The following is a 21,833-nucleotide window of genomic DNA, read 5'->3' as shown; positions in this document are numbered from 1 at the left end:
CATGTTTAATAAATCGTTTTTATTTTCCATTTTACATTCAGAACTTTGAATACATTTCCATTTTCATATTTATATAGTTTCCCGCTAGTTCAACGAGAGTTAGGATATTGAACCTCTTAGGTCATATCTAAGGAAATAAACGGAATGGTTTTATCATTCGGGGTGTCGCTACAGAAAGGAATCACGATATAAAGCAGTTACTTTTTTTTAGATTTTAACAATTTTTATAAAAGTAATTAAAAATAATTATTGTAAATACACATAAAAAGATGTAGAATATATGTATTTTTTTAAATATAATTTATTTTTTTCGCGTACTTGTGTATTTATATGCGTGTGTGCGGGTGGGTATACGTGTCTTTGTGTGTGAGTGTGTGTTTTTTATTGAGGGTATAAATTGAAAATAAAAACTATGTATGTCTTTTTTAATTTCAATATATTAACAAATGGATATAGTTTGCGATCCTGTTAAAACCTTTGAAAAAAATAATTGAAATAGTTGAAAAAATTTGTATTTGCGTGATGTCACGATCTTTATACAAATTTAGTACATAAAAACATATTTGTCATACACCTTAAATCTCCTAAAGTAATTCAACGATCCATTTGAAAATTTGACACAAGGTTGCATTTCAATACGAGCGAATATTTTTTAAATTTAATTATGACATTTTTTACCTGTGATGATATGTGAAAACATGCTTTTCTTACTACAATTGCAGCGCGATCTGTTAAGCATTATAGCAACAAACGCAATATTAAATGTTGTTAATGGAGAACAGCTTTCTTCTTATTCAATTGCTGTCACTTTTTCGATTAGTTTGCTGTTTCATTGAATTTTATAGGTACTCGTTTAAATATATAAATATGTACCATTTATATACTTATATATTTAATTTAAAAATCATCCTTATAAAAAATGAGTTGGTTCCATTCGCATATAGTCTCCTAACCTCATTCAACAAACAGCAATCCACCTTCAACTCTGACAGTTCGTTTAACTGTAAACGTTAGCTATGGACTGAGTGTTAGTCTATCTCCTCGCTCGTATGTGTAGGTACACCATAGAAACCAGTCGTTCCTGCAACTTTTAATAGTATGTTGAATAAATTTTTGTAAGACACCATAGATTACTTGGTTAGAAAGAAAATTTACAAGCATGTTATCAATTCTCTCAGATGTACGTTCAACCAATTACATTTTTTATAATGTATTTATTTAAGTTAAATAAAATTGACTGCCCTATGTCTCTTTCTGAGGAAGGATGACTTCAATGGGCTACAAAGACGATACGTTAGGATATTAATTGATTTGACTTGAGATTTTTTTCAAATCGACATATAAATATGCGACTAATCAAAGCGCTCTAATATATTTGTTACGTGTATTAAATACAGCTAGTAAAAAATAATTGATTCATATTATATACACAATCAAATTTTATATATTTCTTAAAGGAATTTATTAACTTTGACAATATTAAGTTATTGGCCATAAAAATCTTAATTGCAGAATGTGGAATACAAACGTTAAAAACATTGAATAAAATCAGAAGTAATGAAATATTGATAACAAGATTGATATTGATAACAAGAAAATGACTAGGAAAGTATATGTATTTGTCAAATACGAATTGAAGAACAGAACGAGGCCGGCCAAAAAATACTTGTCACGACCAGATCAATCATAACTTCAAATTTAGTGTTGTCAAATGTGTCTACGTTATCGTAGGGAATGTATGAATAGATGTATAGACAAAAAAGAAGAACATAGTGTTTGTCAAGGCAAACGAGTGTGGGGTTCCATCCTCTCTGCCTACTCCTGCAGGTTAGCGGCGTGATAGAAGCAGTAGTAGTTATATTAAAAAAATAACAACTTTGTCATTTTTTCGACATGAATTTTATTTGACCAGCAACCGGGTTTTGCCAACATAAGACTGGTGATGTTGGGTACGACAAAACCCGGTTGCTGGTCAAATAAAATCAATGTGGAATAAATTACAAAGTTAAATTACATAGAAAAAATTACATAGTAAAAATTACATATTCTATAAAATGCAGTTCCACCAAGAAATGTCAATACAAAAGTTAAATCCAATAAAAACTTTATAAAACCAAACAACTTTATTTTAACCACTTTTTTATTATTAGAACCTACCGGTTTCGACAAGAACATTGTCATCAGGGTTTATTTAATTCTAAAGCATTAAAATACTCATAATATATTTTACTGTGGCACATTTTATAAAGTTTATAAAATGTGCCACAAAGTATCTGCAAAAAATCGTTTATAATATATTTTTAATAATCAGATATTTTTCCGAGAAAATCTAATATATTTTTCAAAATAAGATATTTGTCCGAGTAGTATAATATGAAAATTAACCATTGAAAACCCACGTTTTGGACGTACTAGAATGTATGGCATTAAATCATTGTTCCAACAAACTATCTGAAACCCAATTGAACCGAACAGTGTAAAGCACCCGATTTATACAACCTTATATATTAAGCTTCTCCCATTGAGCTGCGCGCCTTAGATTAACATTTACCTTTTAGAGGGTAGTGCAGGCATGCAAATTACAGCTTTATCCGCTGCGAGCCATAAATTCCTCCGCGTAGTAAGACTTGCCCCGGATTCACTAAGTAATCCCCAATACGCCATGACTTTCCCGTGCAAGTGCTCGTATTGCTCCCGGTTATGAAACGGGCTCATACTTCTCCCCTAATCTTGGCAATTCTTCCCCTCAGAGCCTTCGTTCGGTCAGATGAATTATACAAACGGAAGGGTAGATTTATTATTAAGGATGTGTTAAATGATTGCTGCGGTGCAGTGATGCATACGTGAAATTTTTGAATGTGAGAAGTGGATTTTAAATATGAATTTATTCATGTTTTCACCCTACAGCAGTTTGGCTGACCTCGATTCTACATTCTCCAGTTTGCTTAAATTTACGTATATTCTATAATTTTCACTCACCCTCAAATTAAATTTTGAAAACCTTTCAAAAAACTAAATCAAAATTCATTTATTCATAACAACCCTACTGATTTGGTACTTTTGCTAAGAATAAAGACTATTTTAATATTACGATGCAGTAGAATTTAAAATGAGCGCCATACTTTTATAACGACCGTACATAATAATTCTGCAGCATGTAAAGTTCATATTACAATTTTCCTAGTTTTATGCGAAAGGAGAAAGGAATACCTCTTGCAGAAAGATGTCTCATTATTTACTTAGTACATGTATTTATACATACATATATATACGTTATTTTTTTTACAAAAATATTTTAAAATATTTAAAAATAAATACAAATAATATTTTAAAGGTGTTTTAAATTGCTATCGATATTCATCGAAAGACATCTAGAGGAAAACCAAAAGGAATAGAAGCTACGGAAAGATAACATGATTCGAAGGCATGACCTAGATGATGTTATATATCGACGTGACCTACGTCAAGTGCTTTTACTACATTTTTGTCAATTTTAATAATATATATGATAAATTACGACTAGTTTTCTGGCGTATAAAACAATATCTACAGCGAATTTTCGAAATGAACTGAACTTCTAAAACGCTAACTACTTAATTTTTTCAAAACATAAAGTTTTAAAACGATTAAATTCATTATTTATCGTGTTTTTCAATGTATAATACCAGCTAGAATTTCAGATAAAACCGTTAATTAATAAAAAAATACGTTGAAAAAAAGCTCTCTCCTGTAAAGTAACAGATTTGCAGATAGAGTACCTACTTTACGTAGGGGCCGTCGATATGATAGAAGGACCTACAGCCTGAGAACGAGGAGAGCTGACCATATCAGTCTACAAAGATCATAAGTTGGGATGCAGCCAGGAAGAAAAAGAAGAAGAATGGGGTGTCCGAGAGTCTGAGAGTAAGGATTTTTCAGAATTCATTATTCAATCATTGGCTAAATTTGTACTTTGATTTTTTCAAAGTTTGGACTTCCGGAGTGGTCCACTGGTGCATTGGGCCACTACCGACGATCTTGGAGCCAGAACGCACTTCATTTTCGACGAGAGCAGACCCCAAGAAGCACATCTGGCCATCAAAGATGTCTCCTTGGCTGATGAAGGCGTGTTCCGCTGCAGAGTTGACTTCTTCGACTCTCCCACAAGGAACTTCAAAGTCAATCTTTCTCTAGTTGGTAAGTCGACTTAAAAATTGTAGCAATAATCAAATCAATAATCAAATTTTAAAATTGTACTACGGCTCAAAAATTAACACGTAAATATGTTTTATACCACATTTTACATTTTTTTAAATATTTTAAAGTTACTTTATTTCACAATAGTTTGGTTGAGTCCATATCTTTGTACACGAATTCTAAGTTTGTCTCTATTTAGGAGACATTTTTTATTGATATTCTAGCAAAGATGAAGAAGAATATGGAAGTTTTAGTAATCTGAGGAGTCTGAGCAACTTAAAGTGATCACTTAATACACGTGTAACATTCATCGTTCAACTCAAAAAACTAACTATACTCAACTATAGATATATTATTAGATTAAAACCTAATATTTTTAGCTTTTCCACTTTATTTTTATTTGACCAGCGACTGGTTTTCGTCGTTACCGACATCATCAGACTGGTTACCGTGATCAGACGTTACCGACATCCAGTCTGATGATGTCGGTAACGACGAAACCCGGTCGTTGGTCGAATAAAAATAAAGTGGAAAAGCTAAAAATATTGGGTTTTAATCTAATAATATATTAAAATGCAATTCCATCACGAAGTGTCAGTGGATAATATAAATCCATCAACTATAGATGGTGCCGAAACAATAGTACGTGCATGAAGGTGTCAATCGAAGCATACTATAGCTCCCAACAATTATGTACATAGTGTGGTTGTCAATCGCGGGTTGATGTTTAATGTCAATTATGTATAAAGAGATCACTTAAACCAACCTTTGAGAGGTCGAAAACCCTGTATAAATCTAGACTTGCATATTCTTATTCATCTACGTTGGATATCACTAAGTTTTGTTTCAATCTGTTTCTCTACTTCTTTAGAATGTATCAAATGATTGACATTTTGAAAACAAGTGAATAAATTTTAATTTACATTTTAAGTTGCACCAAATGAACCGAGGATATTCGACGGACAAGGCAGAGAAATTGCAGGAGTTGCAGGACCATTTCGCGAAGGATATGATCTGTATTTAGCCTGTCAGGTAACTGGAGGTAAGATATAATGAAAATACTCATTTAAATACTAACTCCAATTCACAGAAAAACCACCATAGGCTCCAAACCTGGTCGACGTCAAAATAAGCTTTAAAATCATGTAAAGTTTAAATATTAAAAAAAAATACACTTACATAGGTCCAGTTTTGAGTTTTTTTAAATGAAAGCCTAAATTGTTTCGTGAACTACAGATGTTCTCATCGATATATGAAAATACAAATTGGAAGAACGGGAAAACTGACAGAAAATACCGTAATTTTGTATTTTCACTTGCTGAAAAGAATATGTGCACCATATCTCAAATGTGGTCTAAAAAGTGTTTTATTATTACATAAAAAATCATTATGTTATCGCATAAATAAATGCTAGATCAATTAATGAAATATATTGTCATTGAAAACATTTTGTTTATTAAATTATTAAATTAATAAAATGAAATTTTACGATACTACGACAGTAAGTTTATGCTATAAATATCAATTAAAAAAAATAATATTTGTTAAATTATTGTTATTTTTAATTTCCAGAATGATTTCAGAGCGATTTGTTAATTTGAAAAAAGCATATTTGATTAACGATTGCGAACATGTAAATATAAATAAGTACAAAATGTTGCTTCAAATTCTTGATATAAATTATAACAGCGAAAAAAGCTATCCAGGGTAGAATCTTTAGCGTACATAATTAACTACCTTTTCATATAATTAACGTGTAACATTAAGGGTCAAAATGCTTGTAGGACATTATTACAACCTTGATGTACTGCATTCATTGTTATTTTATATCTTAGGTCGACCGACTCCAAAACTAACTTGGTGGCATGGAACCCAGTTTCTGGACAGTATAGCAGATCCTACAAGTCCTCCTGGAACTGTTAGTAGCCAACTCTTCATCGGAACTGTGACCCGACAGCTATACGCTGGAAGACTTCAATGCAGAGCCGAGGTATCAGATTTGATAGCTCCTTCAGTCAAAGAAGTTCATCTCCAAGTCTATCGTAAGTGAGAAAAAAATTATCAAAAAGATAAGATTTAAGAAAATTGTGTTAAGATGGTTTAAAAACAACACTTTGAGCATGTCCAAATACTTGATTACAAATCTGGATTATCTCCAACTATAGGAGTTATTTTGTCCGCCTCTGTAGTGTAATGGTCAGCACGCTCGGCTACCGTTCTGGAGGTCCCGGGTTCGATTCTCAGGGGGGGTCAAATTAATATAAGTGAAGCGGAGGGCTGATCACCTTTCCTTCATGTGTAAACGATCAAGATAACACTGTGTTTATATGAAGCAGTGCCCTATGCACCATTGGGGTGCGGATAAGGGTTTAAAAAAAAGGAGTTATTTAACATATTATTTTTTGACATCTCTACACAGATAACGTGACCATTTATTTTTGTCCTCAAAACGGGACATCTACCTACTAATTTTCACGTTATAGTATGTATATTCAAGAAAATAACGTATTTTTTTAGGTTTTTATGTATTAATAAAAATAAAAGAAATGTTGATGAAGAAAATAAGAGGAATAAATAGTATAAATATGAAAAAATTATATTGTTCAGGTCATCTAAAAATGGGACGGTCCCGTTCAAAACGGGACGTATGGTCACTTTATACATAGATGAAGAAGAATATAGAAGTCTGGGCATTAACGGGGCTTATAACTGTCATAGGCTGGTTTAAGTGATCACTCTAGATCCTGATCACTTAATGTGTAACATTCACCAATTCTACCCATGATTGACAACCACAATACGAAAAGTTCTATATATTCCAATTTAAAAACATTGTTCTTGAATCACTAGGATTTCACTAAAGACATCTATTGGTGAGATACATACATATCATATCCAAATAAAATTCTAAAATCGATTTATCGAATCACATCAAATAAATCAAAATAATCAAACTTTGGATTTATCACCATATTATAAATAACAAAAAACTTAAATTCGACTTCGCCTCAAACATTTGTATGGGAAAATACAAGTCGATTTTTCTGACTTCTGACCTGACTAGTTTCAAGCATTCGTAAAACTTGATCATGCTAAGTGTTCCTTGGTCCTATTTTCAACAACATCCATTTTGTAATTTTGTTTTACTATTCTTTCTTCACCCATTCAATTCACATGTCTAAACCATTACCACACATCTCTCTTAATTATGTCGATAATTTGATTTCATAACTTATTATTTCACAATTAAAAATGCTAATTTTCTTAAACAATTCGCCTTGTGAGCGAAATTGTGAAAGTAATTTTACTTTATTAACGCGAATCTCTGAAACATATTTTAGCGTTAAAAATCTTAACAAACTTTTTCGCTTTTCCGACACGTTATGAATGAAGGCTGTAAAATAATTACCAGGGCGAAAATAAATGCCTGCCTCGTTCTTTTCTCTTCCTTCGAAGGGTGAGTGTTTTTAATTTTTAATATACCAAGTTTCTCCTTGTTTCACTATAGTCCGCGATGAGATGGAGTTAACAAAGTCCTGAGGAGGCTGTGCCCTATCTTGAACTAATCTAGGTTGCCTTCAGGTACCTTAAATGTAAGAAAATTCTAAACTTAGGCATACCTGTAGCCATTACTTGAAAAGTTTTGATTAATTTGCTTAAATTTTATCTCAGATTTATTTTTTTATGTAGATGAGTGTTTTTCCCAAAATGTTCTTCTTTAATAATAAATCATTATTTAGTACATACTGTTTTCATTATTCAATCTCGCTGGAGCAACTTACGGAAACGGAGAACATGCACACGCACACATACACATACATATCGTAGTCGTACAAGAGAACGCGACCAACTAACAAAACGTAAAATGTTCAAGAGGGCCATTTAAGTCACATTTGATTGTCAAGAAAATAAACTATCAATGCAGTTAGTCATTTTTAACAAGTCAATTTATTATACTCCTAATTTAAAATCCCTTGGATTTTTCTCAGGACAATAGTCAATCATCACGTTTTTGTAAAAAAATGCACTTGGTCACTTTCTCCTGTATGACAACGATATATATATATATATATATATATATATATATATATATATATATATATATATATATATATATATATATATATATATATATATATATATATATATATATATATATATATATATATATATATATATATATATATATATATATATATATATATATATATATATATATATGTATATATATGTATATTTACATTTATAAACGTTAATAAATATATTTTTATACTAGCTATTTAAAATTAAAACCAATATACAGTAATATGGGGTGGGTAAAATTTATTGTCTTATTTTGTTTTAAATAACCTTGTACATAATAACAAAAAAAATCCATTGATTAATAAAAATCTTTTTTTGGACCAGAGAAAAGGGTCTTTACTTAAACTTTTTGCTTTCTAGTTTACAAATATAAAATATGATTAACGCACAATGCCATTTGCACAAATTGTATTAATTTTGCGCCACCCTGTACTACTCATACAAATTATAAAATACAATAAGTTGATTAAATTGAAAGCATATTTTCTCAATTTTGTAATATTCTTTTCCACAGTAAAGCCTTCCATGGTCCACATCGTGACCCCGAACGACCTACTCTCCGCCGGGAAGCCTCAAGCATTGAGATGTGAAACTACGGGCTCCTATCCCGCAGCCAGACTCTCCTGGCTACTGGACGGAGAGGTTATCAGGTCACATCCTGTGACGGTAAAAGCTCAAGCTACCATAAAATTATGCTTAATTTTAAAATGTTGGCAAAGCTCGATTTGTATTTTCAGTGTAAAATTTGAAAAAAACCCAAACCATAATCAAAAAGTTTTATTTAAATTCGATTTAGTTTATAGTTTTAAGTCCTAGATAGTCTTAAAGGAAACGCTGTTTGTTACGAAACTGGTCCAGATTATGATATTTTATATTGATACAGTGATTTAATATATGGTTATTTCGTACCTAATACAAAAACTCGAAAATTATTTGAGTCGCTTTGGAAAGCTTTAAATGTAAAAATAAAATACTTATATAAAAGCAAGTTTAAAAAATGTAAACATTATTGTTATATTTTTGTACTTAAATTACAATGTCATTTACTAAAATTAACACTAATTCACTAAATCAAACAAAGACAATCTCTATATTTTGTACATTAAAATCATTGTTAAATTTGTAGAATGGCAAGATAATACTCTCCTTATCATTCATCGTACATTGTGTAATACTAACTAAATTGAACTTCAAGTCCATTTTTTTTTTAAATATTCTCACTGTGATTCATTTGTCTTCTACCAAAATTTTATTTTAGTAAAAATGTCAGTCCATAATAATTTCATTTTGATGACCTGATAATGAAATGATTATTTCGAAACCGGTAGTTATGAATTAGTGTTTATTAAAGTGGTATTACACAAAGTGAACGATGAATGATAAGGACAGTGAATATCCTTATTTTTATTTTTATTTTATTTCTAGGTAACAACAGCTGGAAATAATACGTCTAGTATAGCAACTCTGATATTGTCGGCATCGGATGACGGAAAAGATTTGACGTGTCGCGCTACTAATCCCTGGTTCCCTGGTGGAGTTCTGGAAGAAACGAGGACTATCAATGTTGCCTGTAAGTTTCCTTATGCATCTTTGTGGGTTAAAATATGTGTGATGAACGTTTTACTTCTATTTAATATCAAACTTCAACTCCGAGACAATTTGGTCCATATTCTTTAAGCGCAGTCGTCATATGTAGTTTGTGCCTTCACACATCGCTCACTCCTTTCAAGAACGTCATAAATAAAATAAAAACTTGATTTTTCAGGAGAACGTTTTTAAAGTTTCCAAATATAATACAATGTTTTAAAAATAAATTACTAGCCACTTATTGAACTTTTCACTGTGCAACCGATCTTTTTAGGTAAATAAAACCTGAAGGTTTTTCCTCCATTTGAAGAATATTTAGTATTTATTTTTTTTTACAAAAATGTTAATAAAATTAGTATATAACCACTCACCGAGATTCTTACGTCTACCGGTTTCGAGACGTACCCGTCTCTTCGTCAGGACAATCACTAACACAGCATGCAAACAATACTACCCTTCACCACCATAGCACCATTTACACACTCAAAACTACACAAATTGTCTAACACATGCGATTTTTGGTCGACCCGAAGACCAACATGCACTATAGTTTTCAATACAGACATGCGTTACGAGCCGAGGTTAAACGTATATTAGAATTAGACTAGGAATCGAATCTATTTATATACTTGTAGGATGAGAGGAGTGGGGGGGGTTCGAATTGGATATTGACGAATCGTGTTTAATCGATGTCGAATCAAACAATGGACTATATGTAAAATTTATTTGGTTGTTAATTAGAGGAATATTATTTTTAAGTGCTTTCCTAATATAAAAAATCTCCATATTATTTAGTTTTAACCCTTTATTATTAGTGTTTAATATTTTTACTCCCGTGTCTTTTTTGAAGACGTGATTTGATTCTATGAGGTGATTGGCAAATTCGGAGAAGTTATTATTGTTTAGACATCGTATGTGTTCTTTTATTCTGGTATTAAAATTACGCGACGTTCTACCAATATATTTCGAAGGACAAGAATCGCAAGTTAATTGGTATATACCAGAATTGTCTAGGATATTATTTTTATCTTTATTATTTAAAAGGATTTTCCCAATATTATTATTAGTATAAAATGCCGGTCTTATATTTTTTGGTAAATATTTAGTTACTTTATTCGTTATATTATTTATAAACATTATTCTTCTCCATTTATTATTATTATTATCATTTATTATTTTGGGATATAAAAACTGTTTTAAGGTTCTTTGTTTAATTTTTTTATTTAAAAGAGAATTAATTAATTCTACATTATAACCATTATTTAACGCAATTTGTTTGATCGTATTAAGCTCGGTGTCAAAGTTAGATTTGGATAACGGGACATTCACTAAGCGATGTATCATCGAGTGGAAAGCGGAATGTTTGTGGGAAATTGGATGATTGGAACTATTATCAATGACCGTATCTGTATAAGTTGGCTTACGAAAAATATTAAAGTCTATAGTGTTATTTAGTACTGTTAAAGTTAAGTCTAAGAAATTTAATTTATGGTCTTTTTCAATTTCAAGCGTAAATTTAATATTATCGTTAAAGGTGTTAATAAATTTTAAAAATGAAGTTAGTTGTCGTTCTGTTCCTGTCCAAATGCAAAAGATATCGTCTACATATCTTTTCCATAAAAATATGTTTTTAATTAATTGATTATTAGATTTAAATATACTATTTTCAATACTATCTAAAAATATGTCCGCAACTAATGGGCTTATTGGAGAACCCATTGCTAAGCCTGAGGTTTGATTATAAACTTTATTATTAAATTGAAAGTAATTTTGGTTTAAACAAATGTTGAAAAGACGACTTAAATCATTAGAAATGTTTTCAGGTAATTCTGAAGTATTCAGAATATCTTTTATAATTATTTTTGATTGTTCTATATTTACGTTGGTAAATAAGTTGACGACATCGAACGACACTAATTTTGCATTTTTGGGGAGTACCAGGTTTTTAAGTGTGTCTATTAGTTCTAATGAGTTTTTAATTGTATACTTAGTTTGGAAAATATTTAAATTATTTGATGTATTTGTTATAAATGACGCTAATTTAAAAGCTGGGGAATTACAAGAGGACACAACCGGTCTAATGGGATTATTATCCTTATGAATTTTTATTAAGCCATATAATTTGGGAATTTGAGGATTTGATTGAACTAACTGTGATTTTATTTTATCATTTGGAAACAGATCGCTTTTACATGATTTTATCGCATTTTTTATATTATCTTGGAATTTATTTGTTGGGTTATTTGGAAGGATTTTAAAAATATCGTCGTTTAAGAAGTTTTCTACCTTTGAAATATAGTCTTTTTTATTTAGAATAACTATCGAATTGCCTTTATCGGCTTTTGTTAGAATTAATTCTTTATTTTTTAATGTTGTCTTAATGTTTGATATTTGGGTGGAATTAGTATCTTTTATAATCAAATTATTTAAATTGCCTACTTCATTATTTAAACTTTCCGCACATTTATAGTGATAGGACTTTTGTTCTTTAAATAATGCTGTTTCAACATCCATAGCTAAATTATCTAACGCGGGTTTAACATTTTTAATATTGTACTGTAAGTTGAATTTTAAACCCTTTGACAATAATGAAGTTTCATCGGGTAGGAATGTGTGTGAAGAGAGATTCACTACGCGATCATGAAATTTATGCGTATTTAGTATTTTTGGGTGATCTATTTTTAGTGTTTTTTTATTTATCAACTCGTTAATTTTTTTATCTAATTGGCATTTTTTATTGTATGCTTCTATGGATGTAAAGTGTCTTACTTTATCATCGAATAAATCCCATTCAATGGGATGTAGGATATGAGTTAGTTCCATGTGCAACACTTTTAAAATTAATTTTGTATCATTTCTTATTTTGAAGGCATTTTTTAAAACTTCTTTCAACAACGTTATTTTTAATTTGAGGATGGATTTTTGTGGGATATTAGAGGATTTTGAGAATGTTACAAATTTAGACTCAATGAATTGAGGGAAAATGTTATTTTTAATACATTTTTGATAAAAGTATATGTTTAGGGAAGTGATTCTATATTTTTTTGTTAGTTTTTTATAATGATTTGCTTTTAAGGCCGTACTCGCCATTATAATATTCTCAATATTATTAATATTTAAAGCATTTACTTTGTGGTTAGTCATTTTTACTTATTTATTTTTTTTTACAAAAATGTTAATAAAATTAGTATATAACCACTCACCGAGATTCTTACGTCTACCGGTTTCGAGACGTACCCGTCTCTTCGTCAGGACAATCACTAACACAGCATGCAAACAATACTACCCTTCACCACCATAGCACCATTTACACACTCAAAACTACACAAATTGTCTAACACATGCGATTTTTGGTCGACCCGAAGACCAACATGCACTATAGTTTTCAATACAGACATGCGTTACGAGCCGAGGTTAAACGTATATTAGAATTAGACTAGGAATCGAATCTATTTATATACTTGTAGGATGAGAGGAGTGGGGGGGGTTCGAATTGGATATTGACGAATCGTGTTTAATCGATGTCGAATCAAACAATGGACTATATGTAAAATTTATTTGGTTGTTAATTAGAGGAATATTATTTTTAAGTGCTTTCCTAATATAAAAAATCTCCATATTATTTAGTTTTAACCCTTTATTATTAGTGTTTAATATTTTTACTCCCGTGTCTTTTTTGAAGACGTGATTTGATTCTATGAGGTGATTGGCAAATTCGGAGAAGTTATTATTGTTTAGACATCGTATGTGTTCTTTTATTCTGGTATTAAAATTACGCGACGTTCTACCAATATATTTCGAAGGACAAGAATCGCAAGTTAATTGGTATATACCAGAATTGTCTAGGATATTATTTTTATCTTTATTATTTAAAAGGATTTTCCCAATATTATTATTAGTATAAAATGCCGGTCTTATATTTTTTGGTAAATATTTAGTTACTTTATTCGTTATATTATTTATAAACATTATTCTTCTCCATTTATTATTATTATTATCATTTATTATTTTGGGATATAAAAACTGTTTTAAGGTTCTTTGTTTAATTTTTTTATTTAAAAGAGAATTAATTAATTCTACATTATAACCATTATTTAACGCAATTTGTTTGATCGTATTAAGCTCGGTGTCAAAGTTAGATTTGGATAACGGGACATTCACTAAGCGATGTATCATCGAGTGGAAAGCGGAATGTTTGTGGGAAATTGGATGATTGGAACTATTATCAATGACCGTATCTGTATAAGTTGGCTTACGAAAAATATTAAAGTCTATAGTGTTATTTAGTACTGTTAAAGTTAAGTCTAAGAAATTTAATTTATGGTCTTTTTCAATTTCAAGCGTAAATTTAATATTATCGTTAAAGGTGTTAATAAATTTTAAAAATGAAGTTAGTTGTCGTTCTGTTCCTGTCCAAATGCAAAAGATATCGTCTACATATCTTTTCCATAAAAATATGTTTTTAATTAATTGATTATTAGATTTAAATATACTATTTTCAATACTATCTAAAAATATGTCCGCAACTAATGGGCTTATTGGAGAACCCATTGCTAAGCCTGAGGTTTGATTATAAACTTTATTATTAAATTGAAAGTAATTTTGGTTTAAACAAATGTTGAAAAGACGACTTAAATCATTAGAAATGTTTTCAGGTAATTCTGAAGTATTCAGAATATCTTTTATAATTATTTTTGATTGTTCTATATTTACGTTGGTAAATAAGTTGACGACATCGAACGACACTAATTTTGCATTTTTGGGGAGTACCAGGTTTTTAAGTGTGTCTATTAGTTCTAATGAGTTTTTAATTGTATACTTAGTTTGGAAAATATTTAAATTATTTGATGTATTTGTTATAAATGACGCTAATTTAAAAGCTGGGGAATTACAAGAGGACACAACCGGTCTAATGGGATTATTATCCTTATGAATTTTTATTAAGCCATATAATTTGGGAATTTGAGGATTTGATTGAACTAACTGTGATTTTATTTTATCATTTGGAAACAGATCGCTTTTACATGATTTTATCGCATTTTTTATATTATCTTGGAATTTATTTGTTGGGTTATTTGGAAGGATTTTAAAAATATCGTCGTTTAAGAAGTTTTCTACCTTTGAAATATAGTCTTTTTTATTTAGAATAACTATCGAATTGCCTTTATCGGCTTTTGTTAGAATTAATTCTTTATTTTTTAATGTTGTCTTAATGTTTGATATTTGGGTGGAATTAGTATCTTTTATAATCAAATTATTTAAATTGCCTACTTCATTATTTAAACTTTCCGCACATTTATAGTGATAGGACTTTTGTTCTTTAAATAATGCTGTTTCAACATCCATAGCTAAATTATCTAACGCGGGTTTAACATTTTTAATATTGTACTGTAAGTTGAATTTTAAACCCTTTGACAATAATGAAGTTTCATCGGGTAGGAATGTGTGTGAAGAGAGATTCACTACGCGATCATGAAATTTATGCGTATTTAGTATTTTTGGGTGATCTATTTTTAGTGTTTTTTTATTTATCAACTCGTTAATTTTTTTATCTAATTGGCATTTTTTATTGTATGCTTCTATGGATGTAAAGTGTCTTACTTTATCATCGAATAAATCCCATTCAATGGGATGTAGGATATGAGTTAGTTCCATGTGCAACACTTTTAAAATTAATTTTGTATCATTTCTTATTTTGAAGGCATTTTTTAAAACTTCTTTCAACAACGTTATTTTTAATTTGAGGATGGATTTTTGTGGGATATTAGAGGATTTTGAGAATGTTACAAATTTAGACTCAATGAATTGAGGGAAAATGTTATTTTTAATACATTTTTGATAAAAGTATATGTTTAGGGAAGTGATTCTATATTTTTTTGTTAGTTTTTTATAATGATTTGCTTTTAAGGCCGTACTCGCCATTATAATATTCTCAATATTATTAATATTTAAAGCATTTACTTTGTGGTTAGTCATTTTTACTTATTTATTTTTTTTTACAAAAATGTTAATAAAATTAGTATATAACCACTCACCGAGATTCTTACGTCTACCGGTTTCGAGACGTACCCGTCTCTTCGTCAGGACAATCACTAACACAGCATGCAAACAATACTACCCTTCACCACCATAGCACCATTTACACACTCAAAACTACACAAATTGTCTAACACATGCGATTTTTGGTCGACCCGAAGACCAACATGCACTATAGTTTTCAATACAGACATGCGTTACGAGCCGAGGTTAAACGTATATTAGAATTAGACTAGGAATCGAATCTATTTATATACTTGTAGGATGAGAGGAGTGGGGGGGGTTCGAATTGGATATTGACGAATCGTGTTTAATCGATGTCGAATCAAACAATGGACTATATGTAAAATTTATTTGGTTGTTAATTAGAGGAATATTATTTTTAAGTGCTTTCCTAATATAAAAAATCTCCATATTATTTAGTTTTAACCCTTTATTATTAGTGTTTAATATTTTTACTCCCGTGTCTTTTTTGAAGACGTGATTTGATTCTATGAGGTGATTGGCAAATTCGGAGAAGTTATTATTGTTTAGACATCGTATGTGTTCTTTTATTCTGGTATTAAAATTACGCGACGTTCTACCAATATATTTCGAAGGACAAGAATCGCAAGTTAATTGGTATATACCAGAATTGTCTAGGATATTATTTTTATCTTTATTATTTAAAATCTATTTATTATTTAAAATCTAAATATTTACCAAAAAATATAAGACCGGCATTTTATACTAATAATAATATTGGGAAAATCCTTTTAAATAATAAAGATAAAAATAATATCCTAGACAATTCTGGTATATACCAATTAACTTGCGATTTTTGTCCTTCGAAATATATTGGTAGAACGTCGCGTAATTTTAATACCAGAATAAAAGAACACATACGATGTCTAAACAATAATAACTTCTCCGAATTTGCCAATCACCTCATAGAATCAAATCACGTCTTCAAAAAAGACACGGGAGTAAAAATATTAAACACTAATAATAAAGGGTTAAAACTAAATAATATGGAGATTTTTTATATTAGGAAAGCACTTAAAAATAATATTCCTCTAATTAACAACCAAATAAATTTTACATATAGTCCATTGTTTGATTCGACATCGATTAAACACGATTCGTCAATATCCAATTCGAACCCCCCCCACTCCTCTCATCCTACAAGTATATAAATAGATTCGATTCCTAGTCTAATTCTAATATACGTTTAACCTCGGCTCGTAACGCATGTCTGTATTGAAAACTATAGTGCATGTTGGTCTTCGGGTCGACCAAAAATCGCATGTGTTAGACAATTTGTGTAGTTTTGAGTGTGTAAATGGTGCTATGGTGGTGAAGGGTAGTATTGTTTGCATGCTGTGTTAGTGATTGTCCTGACGAAGAGACGGGTACGTCTCGAAACCGGTAGACGTAAGAATCTCGGTGAGTGGTTATATACTAATTTTATTAACATTTTTGTAAAAAAAAATAAATAAGTAAAAATGACTAACCACAAAGTAAATGCTTTAAATATTAATAATATTGAGAATATTATAATGGCGAGTACGGCCTTAAAAGCAAATCATTATAAAAAACTAACAAAAAAATATAGAATCACTTCCCTAAACATATACTTTTATCAAAAATGTATTAAAAATAACATTTTCCCTCAATTCATTGAGTCTAAATTTGTAACATTCTCAAAATCCTCTAATATCCCACAAAAATCCATCCTCAAATTAAAAATAACGTTGTTGAAAGAAGTTTTAAAAAATGCCTTCAAAATAAGAAATGATACAAAATTAATTTTAAAAGTGTTGCACATGGAACTAACTCATATCCTACATCCCATTGAATGGGATTTATTCGATGATAAAGTAAGACACTTTACATCCATAGAAGCATACAATAAAAAATGCCAATTAGATAAAAAAATTAACGAGTTGATAAATAAAAAAACACTAAAAATAGATCACCCAAAAATACTAAATACGCATAAATTTCATGATCGCGTAGTGAATCTCTCTTCACACACATTCCTACCCGATGAAACTTCATTATTGTCAAAGGGTTTAAAATTCAACTTACAGTACAATATTAAAAATGTTAAACCCGCGTTAGATAATTTAGCTATGGATGTTGAAACAGCATTATTTAAAGAACAAAAGTCCTATCACTATAAATGTGCGGAAAGTTTAAATAATGAAGTAGGCAATTTAAATAATTTGATTATAAAAGATACTAATTCCACCCAAATATCAAACATTAAGACAACATTAAAAAATAAAGAATTAATTCTAACAAAAGCCGATAAAGGCAATTCGATAGTTATTCTAAATAAAAAAGACTATATTTCAAAGGTAGAAAACTTCTTAAACGACGATATTTTTAAAATCCTTCCAAATAACCCAACAAATAAATTCCAAGATAATATAAAAAATGCGATAAAATCATGTAAAAGCGATCTGTTTCCAAATGATAAAATAAAATCACAGTTAGTTCAATCAAATCCTCAAATTCCCAAATTATATGGCTTAATAAAAATTCATAAGGATAATAATCCCATTAGACCGGTTGTGTCCTCTTGTAATTCCCCAGCTTTTAAATTAGCGTCATTTATAACAAATACATCAAATAATTTAAATATTTTCCAAACTAAGTATACAATTAAAAACTCATTAGAACTAATAGACACACTTAAAAACCTGGTACTCCCCAAAAATGCAAAATTAGTGTCGTTCGATGTCGTCAACTTATTTACCAACGTAAATATAGAACAATCAAAAATAATTATAAAAGATATTCTGAATACTTCAGAATTACCTGAAAACATTTCTAATGATTTAAGTCGTCTTTTCAACATTTGTTTAAACCAAAATTACTTTCAATTTAATAATAAAGTTTATAATCAAACCTCAGGCTTAGCAATGGGTTCTCCAATAAGCCCATTAGTTGCGGACATATTTTTAGATAGTATTGAAAATAGTATATTTAAATCTAATAATCAATTAATTAAAAACATATTTTTATGGAAAAGATATGTAGACGATATCTTTTGCATTTGGACAGGAACAGAACGACAACTAACTTCATTTTTAAAATTTATTAACACCTTTAACGATAATATTAAATTTACGCTTGAAATTGAAAAAGACCATAAATTAAATTTCTTAGACTTAACTTTAACAGTACTAAATAACACTATAGACTTTAATATTTTTCGTAAGCCAACTTATACAGATACGGTCATTGATAATAGTTCCAATCATCCAATTTCCCACAAACATTCCGCTTTCCACTCGATGATACATCGCTTAGTGAATGTCCCGTTATCCAAATCTAACTTTGACACCGAGCTTAATACGATCAAACAAATTGCGTTAAATAATGGTTATAATGTAGAATTAATTAATTCTCTTTTAAATAAAAAAATTAAACAAAGAACCTTAAAACAGTTTTTATATCCCAAAATAATAAATGATAATAATAATAATAAATGGAGAAGAATAATGTTTATAAATAATATAACGAATAAAGTAACTAAATATTTACCAAAAAATATAAGACCGGCATTTTATACTAATAATAATATTGGGAAAATCCTTTTAAATAATAAAGATAAAAATAATATCCTAGACAATTCTGGTATATACCAATTAACTTGCGATTCTTGTCCTTCGAAATATATTGGTAGAACGTCGCGTAATTTTAATACCAGAATAAAAGAACACATACGATGTCTAAACAATAATAACTTCTCCGAATTTGCCAATCACCTCATAGAATCAAATCACGTCTTCAAAAAAGACACGGGAGTAAAAATATTAAACACTAATAATAAAGGGTTAAAACTAAATAATATGGAGATTTTTTATATTAGGAAAGCACTTAAAAATAATATTCCTCTAATTAACAACCAAATAAATTTTACATATAGTCCATTGTTTGATTCGACATCGATTAAACACGATTCGTCAATATCCAATTCGAACCCCCCCCACTCCTCTCATCCTACAAGTATATAAATAGATTCGATTCCTAGTCTAATTCTAATATACGTTTAACCTCGGCTCGTAACGCATGTCTGTATTGAAAACTATAGTGCATGTTGGTCTTCGGGTCGACCAAAAATCGCATGTGTTAGACAATTTGTGTAGTTTTGAGTGTGTAAATGGTGCTATGGTGGTGAAGGGTAGTATTGTTTGCATGCTGTGTTAGTGATTGTCCTGACGAAGAGACGGGTACGTCTCGAAACCGGTAGACGTAAGAATCTCGGTGAGTGGTTATATACTAATTTTATTAACATTTTTGTAAAAAAAAATAAATAAGTAAAAATGACTAACCACAAAGTAAATGCTTTAAATATTAATAATATTGAGAATATTATAATGGCGAGTACGGCCTTAAAAGCAAATCATTATAAAAAACTAACAAAAAAATATAGAATCACTTCCCTAAACATATACTTTTATCAAAAATGTATTAAAAATAACATTTTCCCTCAATTCATTGAGTCTAAATTTGTAACATTCTCAAAATCCTCTAATATCCCACAAAAATCCATCCTCAAATTAAAAATAACGTTGTTGAAAGAAGTTTTAAAAAATGCCTTCAAAATAAGAAATGATACAAAATTAATTTTAAAAGTGTTGCACATGGAACTAACTCATATCCTACATCCCATTGAATGGGATTTATTCGATGATAAAGTAAGACACTTTACATCCATAGAAGCATACAATAAAAAATGCCAATTAGATAAAAAAATTAACGAGTTGATAAATAAAAAAACACTAAAAATAGATCACCCAAAAATACTAAATACGCATAAATTTCATGATCGCGTAGTGAATCTCTCTTCACACACATTCCTACCCGATGAAACTTCATTATTGTCAAAGGGTTTAAAATTCAACTTACAGTACAATATTAAAAATGTTAAACCCGCGTTAGATAATTTAGCTATGGATGTTGAAACAGCATTATTTAAAGAACAAAAGTCCTATCACTATAAATGTGCGGAAAGTTTAAATAATGAAGTAGGCAATTTAAATAATTTGATTATAAAAGATACTAATTCCACCCAAATATCAAACATTAAGACAACATTAAAAAATAAAGAATTAATTCTAACAAAAGCCGATAAAGGCAATTCGATAGTTATTCTAAATAAAAAAGACTATATTTCAAAGGTAGAAAACTTCTTAAACGACGATATTTTTAAAATCCTTCCAAATAACCCAACAAATAAATTCCAAGATAATATAAAAAATGCGATAAAATCATGTAAAAGCGATCTGTTTCCAAATGATAAAATAAAATCACAGTTAGTTCAATCAAATCCTCAAATTCCCAAATTATATGGCTTAATAAAAATTCATAAGGATAATAATCCCATTAGACCGGTTGTGTCCTCTTGTAATTCCCCAGCTTTTAAATTAGCGTCATTTATAACAAATACATCAAATAATTTAAATATTTTCCAAACTAAGTATACAATTAAAAACTCATTAGAACTAATAGACACACTTAAAAACCTGGTACTCCCCAAAAATGCAAAATTAGTGTCGTTCGATGTCGTCAACTTATTTACCAACGTAAATATAGAACAATCAAAAATAATTATAAAAGATATTCTGAATACTTCAGAATTACCTGAAAACATTTCTAATGATTTAAGTCGTCTTTTCAACATTTGTTTAAACCAAAATTACTTTCAATTTAATAATAAAGTTTATAATCAAACCTCAGGCTTAGCAATGGGTTCTCCAATAAGCCCATTAGTTGCGGACATATTTTTAGATAGTATTGAAAATAGTATATTTAAATCTAATAATCAATTAATTAAAAACATATTTTTATGGAAAAGATATGTAGACGATATCTTTTGCATTTGGACAGGAACAGAACGACAACTAACTTCATTTTTAAAATTTATTAACACCTTTAACGATAATATTAAATTTACG

At 29.5% G+C, this 21,833-nt stretch overlaps 1 protein-coding gene across 1 annotated transcript in view; it reads left to right on the top strand.

Moving 5' to 3' along the window:
- The window catches only part of LOC148300785 (cell adhesion molecule DSCAM-like), a 232,891-nt gene that overhangs the window by 117,998 nt on the left and 93,060 nt on the right, over positions 1–21,833 (top strand). Inside the window, exons 4-8 of the mRNA XM_088274307.1 lie at positions 3,968–4,176; positions 5,108–5,218; positions 6,012–6,218; positions 8,774–8,925; positions 9,685–9,829. Of these exons, the coding sequence (XP_088130433.1) occupies positions 3,968–4,176; positions 5,108–5,218; positions 6,012–6,218; positions 8,774–8,925; positions 9,685–9,829 (824 nt within the window). The remainder of the gene's footprint in view (positions 1–3,967; positions 4,177–5,107; positions 5,219–6,011; positions 6,219–8,773; positions 8,926–9,684; positions 9,830–21,833) is intronic.

This window comes from Brachycentrus maculatus, unplaced genomic scaffold, assembly GCF_059751285.1.
Source record: "Brachycentrus maculatus isolate JH-2025_06_01 unplaced genomic scaffold, ASM5975128v1 h1tg000656l, whole genome shotgun sequence".
Taxonomy (NCBI): Eukaryota; Metazoa; Arthropoda; class Insecta; order Trichoptera; family Brachycentridae; genus Brachycentrus; species Brachycentrus maculatus.
This window is presented reverse-complemented; position numbering and strand designations above follow the sequence as displayed.